The 12956-nt window shown below is 38.8% G+C and overlaps 1 protein-coding gene across 1 annotated transcript in view; it reads right to left on the bottom strand.

Annotated features, from left to right (window-relative positions):
• Positions 1 to 8661, bottom strand: part of FRK (fyn related Src family tyrosine kinase) — a 95194-nt gene extending 86533 nt beyond the window's left edge. Inside the window, exon 1 of the mRNA XM_081250803.1 lies at positions 7896 to 8661. Coding sequence (XP_081106929.1) covers positions 7896 to 8266 — 371 coding nt within the window. The 5' untranslated portion in view covers positions 8267 to 8661. The remainder of the gene's footprint in view (positions 1 to 7895) is intronic.
• Positions 8662 to 12956: the final 4295 nt, after the last annotated feature.

Consider the following 12956-nt stretch of genomic DNA (forward strand, 5'->3'; position numbering starts at 1 on the left):
CTAGTCTTCCTTCTTTCTCAATAAGATTAATTAAAATACACAATCATACAGTTACCCTCACTTCCTGACAGCAATCAATCCAGAGCAAAGTCTTGCTTCCTTAAACTCTCCCCAGAGTCACAACCCCAAATCCTGTAATGTGTCCTTTCTAACACACTCTTACTGAGATGCTCCACTGTTGTCCGTGGTGTGTGTTCTCCTCCCCTGAAATGAACAATAAACTACTACAGGTGTGTTTGTGGTGGTCTTTGTCTAATAGGCATTGACATACATTCTTGGTTTAATAGTCTTACCTCCAGAAATTACAAAATTCTCTGGAGGAAAAGAATTGTCTTATTCATTTGAGGTCTCCTATTGCTCAAAAACAGTGCCTTTAACATAGTAAATATACACAAAAAGTTTATGGAATGGATCCCATAGACTGTATCTTCAATGACTACAAATGCTGAAAAGATTTTGGAGAAAGTGTCCTGAGTCCTCCTTCACAGAAATGACACAGGCACCCTTCCGAGATGACTTCCTGGCAGTGACTTTGCAAGCAGCACAATTCTGGGGATTGCAATAATGTCCTTCCTGTAATGGGAATCTTGGTATGTCATAACTGATTTTCAGAAATGGCTAAAAGTATATGTGATATTGGAACAGCATTAGAGTGACTTAAATCTATTGAATTACTGGCCTTTCATTGGAACTATATAGGATTCTTCTGAATCATCCAAATCATGCTGCCAATGTGCTATGCAACATTTGTGTTCATGGCAATATTTATTTTGAAATAAGATTCTAAATGCCTTTCAAATTAGCAACCTAATAAAAAGTTCAGAAGTTCTCAGTAATACTATTTCTTGAATTGCATTCTCATTTTACCCTTAAGAAGGCACAAAATTAATGGGAAAAAACCTCTAATTGAGAAATTTAGTCTGGATTTAAAGGCAGTATAAAAGATGTCCTATCAATAAAAAAGAAAGCATGAATAAAACAATTAAAGAAGCTAACACTAAAATCAATTCAATTTTTAAATAGGAAAAAAAATCTAACTGAAAAACTTTGTAGAAAAAAATGATATTACAGAAGCGGTAGTCTAAGTGCAGTACCTGGAATTAGCCAAACAAGCAAGAAGTTGGGTAATACAGATCACATGTTCTATGTTTGCATCTATGCATTTTAGCAAAATTCTTCTGTTAATCTTCAAAGAAACATTCACATAAACTAACTGCTAAAGTTGCAGTCCCAAGAAAATAGCCATCAGGAGGTCTGAAATGTTATTCAAGCTGCTATTAATCTGCATAACTACCTTTCCCAGAAAAACTGGCCCAATCTTTCCAGTGCTAAGAACTCCCATTAAAAATGGGAGTCAGAGAATGCTGCAGAGAAATTAGCAGCTGATCAGTAAGAAAACTAGTGAAAAGAACATGTAATTATTCTGTTTGGTAATGTTTTAGAATGTAACAGTGAAAATCTACTAATATTCAGTAAAAGAGTCAAACTTTCAGCATGCACAAACTGAAAAATATTTCATATACATAATAGTTTGAAATTATGTCTGTTCACCATAAAAACTGAAATTACAACTCTGGCCCCCCAACATTAATTTTGCAAACTGGGTTTTGGTTTTCTGTCCACGAAAAGCTCAGGCCAGTGATTCCTTTACTTTAAATTAACCACAGTATAGTTTACCATGTATATATGTCATTTTTAGATATCACTTCAGTGAGATTCACAATCAGTTCCTGGCTTGATATTCATTCTACACTTCAAAGAATACACAAATCAGTCTGTGACACCCTTAGTATTTCTCCTCTAGGGACAGAGTAAAGCCACTAATTTCTAGGAGCCTGTAAATTATACTATTATGACTATGAGTCCAACCAGAAATTGAGGCATGAACAATTCACTGAGAAAAGAATGCAAAATGGCCTAATGCCTTTAACAAGGAAACTCAGTAGATTTTCCTGGTAAGTAAAAAAGCAACTCAGAGAGGAAAAGTTGAAGAAATGAGGTGGCTCTGACAGCTGCTTTTTAAAAGACCTGAGATTGGTAGATAAGCGATCATCATTTAATTATTCATTTACTCAACCAACATTTATGAGTGTTTATTAGGCACAGGCACCACACTAAGCTCCAGAGACCAAGGCAATAGCGCCTCTTCGCCCCTCCCCATCCAGAGCTTACAAGTCTTACAGAAAATAAATGAGAATAATGACAAATGATGCTAAAGGCTCTGAGCAGGAAGACCTAATGTAGTCTAGAATGTCGGGAAAGGCTTCAGGGAAAGAGGAATAAACACTAAGACCTGAAGGATGAATGAGAGTTGGTCAGAAAAAGAAGAGGCAGGAGAGTTGGCAAGCAGGAGAAGAGCCCACTCTTATAAGAAGCCCAAGACCGCAGGTGAAGGACAGTATGGAAGAAAGATGTAAAGACACTCTGCATGTGAGTGCTGTTATAGGGAGAAAATATTGTGAGCTGAGGCTGGAGTGGAGGTGTGCAAAATATTATATATTTAGGCAGAGGTGAAGGAAGAACTGCCCAGCTAAATAACAGATAACATTTCTCAAACCCTTACTATGGTCAGGTTCTCTGTGGTGCATGCTTTCTGCACAAATAACCACATTTATGTCACATATCGATCCTATGAGATAGGGGTCATTTTTGTTCCTATTTAATATAAATTGCTCAAGGTCACACAGCTAAGTTATGACAGAGCCAGATTCAAATTCAGATCTTTGGGGCCCATAGCCTATGTTTTTAAGCACACCACAGGGCAGATCAAAAAGGGCGACCAGCATTATACCTCTGTACCACTAACGCTTGGACCTAGTTAAAATATCCACCAGAAAAACCCAAAAATTTATCTGATTTTTATTTACCATATAGATTCTCACTGTGGTATTGGCAGTTGGAAAATACAAAGAGAGTTTTCTGAGCTGAAAACCAGACAGTTAACTGAGGCAAAGTCTTGTTTGTTTTTCTTTGGGGACCCTCAAGACCTAGTACACAGGACATACTAGTTGCTTAACAACAGTCCTACTTTACTATATAGAAGGTTGTGTCTACTTAGATGTCAGTTTGGTGAAATGCTTGAAAAAGTAACACTAGGATATATCTACAGAGACAAACAAAACATTTTAATAAATTCACTTGAACAAAAACAAACCAATTTGAAAAAACAAACCAATAGAATCTTTCTTTTTTTTTTCAAAGAATGAATTCAATCAAGTTGGAATTTAGGTTCTAATCTTTAGGACTGAAGCAAAGTAGTTTATGTGAGTTTATTTCACTCACATAAAATTTTTTCCACTACTAGTAATTTGTTAAAAACCTGAAAAGAAAAATATAATCAATGCTTTTATTAAGAGAGTGTGGTTCTGAAGGGCATATTGCAGTTGAAACTTCCAGAGTATTATCAATTTTCCTAGAAAAGATTAAGAATGACTCCTGACTTATTTTAATGACTCCATACTATGGCACTTCATTGCTTCTCAAAGGTATTTTGAAATGCATGTGATCAAGTTTTACTTCTATTAACCAACTATTTTAAACTGTTATTAATTACACTTATACTTTAACTGTGACTTTAATGAAGTTCAGTTGTTCCTCTTTCCCTCACTTCTGTGATTTTGCCAGTTCTTATAAAATGCATATAATTTAGCAGTTAATTATCATTTTTCTTAAAAATGGTGACAATGTATATAAAAATGCATTAAATAACTGAGATAAACAGTTATATAAACATAAATGTAATACAGTTATATTAATATAAAAAATCATATAACATTATACCTGAAATGTAATTTTTTACAAATTATTTTAGCAATCTATTTGTCATATTGTTATTTTATATCAAAGGATAAAGAAAGAAGACTACATCATAATTCTATAGATGAATTCATAATTCATCTGTAATTCTATAATGCAGTCATTTAATAATAGAGTTTTCTAATCAATCTCGGCATATAAATATGCTTTCGTTGATTTAAATTATTTGTCTTAAAATTCTTATCTTGGGATTATCCAAAACATTTAATTTGATAAACAGCCATATGTATTTTTTTAATGCATTTAACTTATATACATAAACGTCTTTTTTAGTTTCTTAAACTATAGATCTAAGTATATTTTGTCTTAGAGGAAAGAAACTAAAAATGTATTGTTTTCAATTTCTACATATATGCATTTAGTCTTCCCTGAAACCTAGCACAAAGAAAAAGAAATAAATGATCTGGATTAAGAATATTTATAGGAGGGACTTCCCGGGTCCAGTGGTTAAGACTTCGCCTTCCAATGCAGGGGGTGTGGGTTTGATTCCTGGTCGGGGAGCTAAGATCCCACATGCCTCGCAGCCAAAAAACCAAAACATAAAACAGAAGCAATATTGTAACAAATTCAATAAAGACTTTAAAAATGGTCCACATCAAAAAAAATCTTTAAAAAAAAAAGAATATTTATGGGACTGCTTGCTGATAGGTGATTTTCTAGTGATTTAAACTACTCATATCTACTCAAGTAGATATGTCAGACTGGTTTGTGAATATTCTGATGCCTTTTTCTTTATTTATTTATTATTAATAATTTTAATTTTTAAACCACCTTGTTCCTCTATCTTTAAGATTCAAAAGCAGGCTTTATATCCCAGCAGAGAAAGAAATCCACTGACATCTAGACTGAAGATGACTAGGAACACTGTGTACAACTTGTATTAGATAATTATTAAATTCAGCAGTATTCAAATCACCAAATAGTAAAGTTGCAATTGTATTTTTAGATGGTGGTATAAGAGAATTCTTTTTGTGAGCATATACTACTTTATTTCTCCATGCAACTCTCTTCAATCCAGACAATGGCAATGACTTTAAATTAGATAAAATCTTGACAGCACTCTAGTCTGACACATTAAAGAGGACCATGATTAGGAAAATATTCCCTAAACAAATATTTATTCTTGAGATCTTTTTCAAGGCAGCCCATAAAATGGTGAATAGGAGAGGAATTGGAAATAATCTACCTTTACAAGGCAGTAAGAGGAGTAGGAAAATTTTTCCACAAAGTGATTCTGAGCCTAGAGCAATTTAGCATAAAGCACACTTAAACAATTAGGCAGACAACTTTTAAACTCTTTGTAAATGAATGACGTTTTGTGTAAATTATACAGTTGCTGATCATTTTGCTTTTCATCAACATATTGCATTACTTGAATTTTTTTAATAATAAAAACAATGCAATTTAAAGCCATTGCTCTTGGCTCCATGATTCGTATGTAATTTCCATACCATTATTTTTTGGGTAAACTTTAACTACATCTCTAAAAACACTATGAATTTTAAAAGTATACAGAGAGTACTGAGTAATCAGAGCCTAAGAGCAAGATTTTTGAGGGATTCCATGTTGAAGATGTGGAAGGAAAACACTCCCTATGAAGGGATCTAGGAATTCAAATTGAAGATAAGATAAAACAATGATTCTTCCTAGAAACAAAATAAATCATTAAGAATGGGTTTGTTATATCACTTAATGTAAAATATTCAGAAAAGGTAAAGAATTTCTAGGTGGAATTTAATAGTCAATTATAAAATTGCTTTATCTTTTAATAATAGTCTAGTTCTTTTTTTTAACATCTTTACTTCCTAGTGTTAAAAGAAACAAAGAAACAAACCAAACACTGAAACTTACATGATTTGCCCTGCCACTAATAACTCCAAAAGTGTTTGCACAGTCTTCTTATTAATGCAAGTCAAGAATAAAGGCATTAACAGATGAACACAAAAATGCATTCACTAAACTAGTCTAATAAGGAACTAGATGACTCAACTTTCATTGGTTTCCCATTGCCTCTCATCTCACACATGTGAAGATAAACAATAATCTTTACTTAATACTGTATACTGAGCTCGTAAAATAAACGTTAACTTTCATAGTATTCATAAGGAAAAAAATGAAGTACAAGTTTGAAAACTCATATAAGAAAGTTATTAAAAGAAGTTTTTTTTTTAATAATTCCCTGGGGCCCGCGAGCCATGGCCGCGGAGCCTGTGTGTCCGGAGCCTGTGCTCCGCAACGGGAGAGGCCACAGCAGTGAGAGGCCCGCGTACAGCAAAAAAAAAAAAAAAAAAAAAAAAAATAATTCCCTGGGTATTAAGGCACTGTGGGTCACTTGGACACCCTCACTTAGAAGACTAAGTTAAAATTGCTTCTACTTGAAATGGGGTGAAATTCTAGAGGCTACAGCCACCTGCACTAAAAGTATTGAAGCAATTTTGCCATTTGGTGGCAAGAACCCTCATTAGCAACCTGGGTTCACAGGTGAAAGCCATGGTGTACACTTAAAAGGAAACAAGTTGCTCAAGCTGACCAGGAGGCATAACAGCAGCACCTGGGCAACAAGTTTTTATCCCAGTGGATGCAAAGATCCCAAGAAAAGCCCACCACAGAGACACCAGATGGTAGTGACACAGGGGAACACTGCTGAGAACAAATTCCAAGAGGAAAGGTCAGGAGTTATATACAGAGGGAAAAGAGTATTCTTGGCTACAGACAGCCCCTGAGAATGAAAAAATATCCACAATACTTTAGTTGTCTTATTTTGTCTTTGATAGGCAAAAAGAATCCAAATAAGTGAGGGTGTTGTGCTTGATCCTGTTACCCAAAACATTATCTCTTTTGAATTGCTTGTCTTGTTTCAATTTACTTGCTCTCTTCAGCATTTTGCTGTTCTGTCAGGTATGAATGTAGCTGAACCACTACACTTGAAACATAAGAAGTCATGTTCCCAGATAATCAAGGAATCTAGAGGGCTAGGAGAGGGCTAGGAGACCCCAGAGACCTTACAGATGAGGAAACGGAGGTCCTAAGCAGTTAAATGAATTGAAAATATCCAAGACTAGTAGATTATGAATTCAAGGCACTAGTATTAATATTACAGCATTAATTTAATAGTATATGTTACACTGAATATAAAACATACATAATACCGTACCTTACATGGAAATCATGTAGTAGTGAAAATCATATCATAAATGCACATAACTAAGCATTCAATGAATAAGTAAGGATATTTCGTATAGATTATCACAGAAATAAATGTTCATACAGGTGATTTTCTCATTTGAGAACTGATCAATTCCATTTGTCAAAATTCTAGATTTCAGTTCATTTCTATCTAGGTGTAAAATAAGTCGTTTCCTAACGTTTCCTTGGTTCCACTATAACTCATAGGATTTATTCAAATATCAGGGTAAAGTCTTAATCTCCTTCTCTGGAGAAATAATGTCATTATTTTTCTTGTTAAAGTTTCCTAAACATCTGTAGCTGGCTAGTTTTTAATCATAATAAAACCCAAAAGATATCATAATTTGGGTAGCATAACTCCATATCTGGGACTCAAAGAAAAATATCCAGTCATGATTTCACTGGGAAAATGTAGCATCTTCTAAATGTGACCTTCTACATTAGTTACCCCTGTGTGTGCCTATCAGAACAGGAGTTGCTGCTTCCAAAAGTTTAAAACAAGAGAGAGCTGGACTTTAGATTTGCAAGTGTAGTTTAAGGAAGATCTATGATATACCTGCAAATAAAATGCAGTTCTGTGTTAAAGTGAGGCATGACTTATTTTACAGCCAAAGAAAAGACAGAGCATTAAATGCACCATTCGTTTATGTTGATGAAAACGCACTCAGGGCCTGTGGGTATACAAACTGTTAATAGAAGTCATTTCAACAGTTACCTTCCAGTTTCACTCTCACCTAGCAGGGGAGGTGTGTTTCAATTAGAAGATTCTTGCCAGTACTTCCTTATACTTTCCTGGCAGCTCTTTGAAAATTAGTGGGTTTGCAGGTAGGTAAGAAGGAAACCTCATTACCCGCCCTCAGAGAGCTGAGAAATAAAATGTGTGTACTACTCACGGCTCTGCCTGGAGGCTCCTGTCCTCAGCCACATAGTTAGAAGGAATATAGCCCTGCAGCGGCTGGCCGGAGCCGTCTGCCCTTTTTTCCAAGTGCCTGGCGAACCACCAACCCTCGTGGGACGTGTCCAAGACTTGGAGCTTGTCGCCCGCGCGGAAGCTCAGGTCCTCTGGGGTCCGAGCCTGGTAATCAAACAGAGCCACAAAGTACTGGCCCTGGCTTCTCTCGGGTTCCGGACTCGGCGGCCGGGGAGGATCGGGGGGGTAGACAGTCCATGGGTTCTGAATCACCACCGACTTGTCTGCCTCCTGAGACAAACAGGGAAGACAGGGCTCCAGGTACGTCCGGAGCCTCAGGCAGATGTTACCCATGGCGCCCCCGTGGGCAGTGGGGGAGAGGGGCTTCTCCCTCTCCCCTTACTCTCTGCAGATCCACTTTCTCTTCCTCCACCTGGAAACTTTGAAATCAGCACCAGTCCTCCAGGTTTGGGGAGCGTGTACCAAGCCCTGGTTCCCAGCAGTCCCGCGGACCTGCTTGGAGAGACTCACCGGCTTGCTTTCTGTGGCCGTAGCTGCTGCCCCAGAGCAAAACCGGGTGGGAGCTGGGTTGAGAGGGCTTTATTTAGACAAACGTCTGAGAACAGAAGAGTCCTCTTGCCTCTTGTCCCAAGGAAAAGTTACCAAGCGAAAGAGGTGAACTCCAGGTAAGATCTCCACGTTTTACCTTTGCCAGCAGCTCTCTCCCGCATTAGGTCTGTCTCTGTGGTTTGACCAGTCCTGACTCCCACTGCTCTTTTTTTTTGGTCAATGAATAACCAACCGGCCCAGGCTTCTGCCTTTAACATCCTGAGCTAGGAACAGACTGTAATAATTTCTTCTTACTTCCTGGTCCTTTTGTGTCTGTGATCTAAACGGGATTCCCGTCCTCTCTACCTCTCCCTTCTCCCACACCCGAGAGACTAGCGCCCTCACCAGGGAGCCAAACTCTTAAAAGCAGCTGTCAAAATCCATGCTCCTGGACAGACAGACTAGCCCAGGGAGCATTTTGTCCTGCTATGCTACCAGCACAGAAATTAAAGGCAGAGATATTTTTCTTCCATAAGGACGAGTAGGATAGTTTTGCCACCACTAAGGGGAATAAAATGGAAAATTAAAGTGTTTGGGTATTTGTTACTGGACAAAAGGGCAATTGGGAAAGAGCCATTGAGTTCCTACCTTTTTTTTTTTTTAATCACTGTGAATAGATTTTAATAGCCTCAAAATACATTTACAGTCTGGAAAAATGTAAGAGAAGCTGACTAAAACGGTGAGAAACCGAAACACTGCATTTTCCCACAAAGACATGTAATTTCCCATCCTTCATGTACTATTTCAGAATCACACACACACACACACACACACACACACACACACACACACAGACTAGGTGACCAGCGGAGAGAAAGAGTAGGAGGGCTGCATGTGAGCTGCTGTGGAAGCTCCTTCTATTCAACTTTGACTTCAGGTCTGCACTAGCTCTTGCTAACTTCGCTGGCAGGAGCTCAGGGACTAATGAAGCCGACATCAGGGCAGCCATCGCGATAGGCAGTGAGTTTTGCTCTACTTCCCCTAGTTCAGGGCAGCTGTCTCACAAATGGGTGCCCTGGATCCCAAGAACACCTAGGCAGTAAGTTTAGATGGGTCAACACAAGGCCATTTTCACTAGTAGAGAACACTGCAGACGTGTTTATGATGTGTCACTTCTTTTTGTATAAGGCCTTTATTACCAAGTTCCTCTCTTAAAAACAATTTCTCTAAGTGTTGCTGGAGCCTTGAACCTGGCTAACCTAACCCCAGTACAAACTCAAAATTCCTGTTCTTTGTCAAATAGCAAGGCACTTTTAGTAATCAGAATAACTGAACTCAAGAAAAAGAAAAAAAGAAGAAAAGAAAGACAACCAGAGGACCGTGGCCTTAGCCCCTCCTGCTATTTCCTTGTACTAAAGTCAGGCATTCATGGCGGACAGATCATTTGGTTAAAACAAGATCTCATGTTCTAGGTTTCTCCAATTGTCTTCAGAGTCAGAGTAGAAAGTACTAATTTGGCAGGAAGAGAAAAGCCAAAAGCCAAGCCAGGTTTGTTTGTGTGTTTGTTTGTGATATGGGACCAAAAATAGAATTCCAATATAAAACAGAAGAGAAAATAATGATTATATAATATTGAAAAGCCACAAGAATATTTTGTTCCAAACACAATATTAATTATAAAAAAGTGTAGAATCCTATTAATGCCCCTAAACAGAGGTATAGATGCTAAAGTCCTTCCAGAGATATCTACATGATCTAGAATATGAAATAAGAATTGGAAGCCACTAGAGAGATGTATTCAAAACCAATCTGTAAGTGGAGTTTAAGACTTAAGAAATTTGAAGTTTTGAAATTCAAATATGCCTCCATTATGGTTATGACAAGGCATTCCAGAAAAAGACAGAGTGGCAGACCTGCACAGCACAGTCACTGAGCTAGTGAATGAAATTGAAAAAAGAAACCAGCCATCCAAAGACATCAGGTAAGCAATGGCCTGAGAAACCTGAGGCAAGGGGTGGGGAGAGAAAGGGTTTCCTTGTGTCGATAGCACCAGAATTCTACAGTCACCCAAGCTTGAAGCCTTGCAGTCATCTTTTACTCTTTCCCTGGTTTCTTTGAGCTAATCAATCACTAAATTCCATTTGTCTGTCTTCATTTATTCTACATTTTTTTTAATTCCTTCTGAATGACAGCAGGGTGTTGGACAAAACAAATATTCTTCCCTAGATTATTCCAGAGGGCTCGTAACTAATCCCCTTTCCTCCAGCTTATCTCGTATTTCTGACTCATCTTGCACACCACTCCCAGAGCAGTTCTTATAATAGTAACAATGCCAGAGGTGATATGAGTACTAGTAAAAGTAGCTATCAGTTTTGAGGGCTTTCTATGTGCCAGGCACTGTGCTAAGAATGTTACAAATGATACATCATTTAACTCTCAGAAAATAAAAAACAACAATACCTGTGAGGAAGGTAGTATTTTTTTTTTATTTTAGTGAAGAAGAAACTGAAGCAGAGAGGTTAAGTAACTTGCCCAAGGTCACACAGCCCCCATGTGGCTGAACCATGAGTAACACCCTGGTCTCAATCTGCCTCCAGAGTCTGAGATTTTAACTCCTGTGTTTCAGTGACTCTAAAAAAAGGCTAATATTCTTCAGTGTAAAATCCTTCAGGGATCTCCAACATGCTTGGAATAGAACCTGCTGTCTTTATCAGGACACACAAGGCTCTGGTAACTTCTCGAACCTCACGGCCCTTTACTCCTACATCTACACACTGTGATGCAGGCTCACCAAGCCACCAGCTGCCCCTGAAGCCCAAGGCCCTCTTTCCTGCTGCACCTTTGCTCCTTTCTCTACCTGCTCCCCTGGTGACTTCCTTGTGATTTTTCCAGGCAGGTTCAAGTAGCACCTTCTCTGCCATAATAGATTAGGGGCCTCTACTCTGTGTGCCCCTAAAACCTGGCACACACACTTCTACTTGGTCTCCTATTAAATTCCACTTGATACCCTTACTTGTTTGCTTTTCCCAGGAGAATAAAATTTCCTTCTTGGAATCTTAAGTGCCTTGTACAATGTCCAGTATGTAAGCAGTAAATGCTCAATAAGTATTTGTTGAAGGAGGGAAGGATGGAAGGAAGGAAGGGGAAGGAAGGGACGGGAAGGAGCCACTGGGGTAAGATAAACACATTTACAAGTATTCACGAATGAGAGCAAAGAGCGTGAAAAGAGCTGGGACCACAAAGGATAGTGACTTTCTGTCTATTGTCTCTTAGTCCCCTTTTTTCCACGCATTGTTTCCCAAATGTTAGATTCCTTTGCCAGCCTCCTAAACTGGTTTTCCTGCCTACAGCCACTCTCCTTCCCATCCTTACCGCACACTGGCACCACATTAATCTTAAATCACTCTCCTGCACAATAACCTTCAAGGGATCCTCACTGCCTGGAAGATATGGCTTGGAATTCAAGACGAAAGAATTTGTACTTTATCCGATCTTTATCAGACGTACCCTTTCAACATCCTCCTTCCATTACTGCCTTATGTTAACCCTCCCACTCAGCCAAATAGGTGTACTGTGTCTCCAATAGGTCTTGTTCATTCCCACCTCTGATCCTGTCTCCTTTGCCATGCTTTTTCTTGGTATTCCTTCTCCTCCCAACAGACTTCTGCCTGCATTTTGAGGTCTGAATAAAAATCCCATACCTCCTTTAGAACCTCCTTGTCCATTTCTGCCAAAATAATTTTTCGTTCCCTTGAGTTTTATTAGCTCCTGCAACCCCACATCCAACATACACACAGCGTTAAATGAATTTAGCCATGCTCCTGTATCTGATCTGCTGAGCACTGCAACAGAAAAAATCCCACAGCTACTCAGTTTTATACCAGGACAAATTAATGATCTCCAACTCCTGCTAAGCCCTTAGCTCTGCTCAACATTCCTTTACATGCCAGTCCACTTAGATGCAGTTCTCCTGATTTTCTACTAGCACTCTTCCACATCGTCCACCATTCTTCTTAGACTCTCTGCAGATATCCTTTTTCTCTAATGATGAACTTGTCACAGAAATTCCAAATCTGTTCAATATTAACCGATTCAATGTCTTTTCCTTGCATCAAAAAATGTATCTACATCTGCAAATCCTTGCACTTTCTTTCTCCCTGAGACAAAAACATCTACTTGCCTATCCAATGTCCAGTTGGTTCTTCCTACTAACAGAACCTTACTTTTATAGAAGTGAAAGGCTGCAGACTTCTTACAACTAGAAGTGGCCAAGAAGAAAGTAAGCAGAAGTCATTGGGTGGGGCTTCAGGAAAGTCCCTTAAAAAAGGCAGACTCAGGGCTTCCCTGGTGGCGCAGTGGTTGCGAGTCCACCTGCCGATGCAGGGGACGCGGGTTCGTGCCCCGGTCCGGGAGGATCCCACATGCCGCGGAGCGGCTGGGCCCGTGAGCCATGGCCGCTGAGCCTGCGCGTCCGGAGCCTGTGCTCCGCAACGGG

Source organism: Mesoplodon bidens (genome assembly GCF_964165515.1).
Source record: "Mesoplodon bidens genome assembly, chromosome: 12".
In the NCBI taxonomy this organism is placed as follows: Eukaryota; Metazoa; Chordata; class Mammalia; order Artiodactyla; family Ziphiidae; genus Mesoplodon; species Mesoplodon bidens.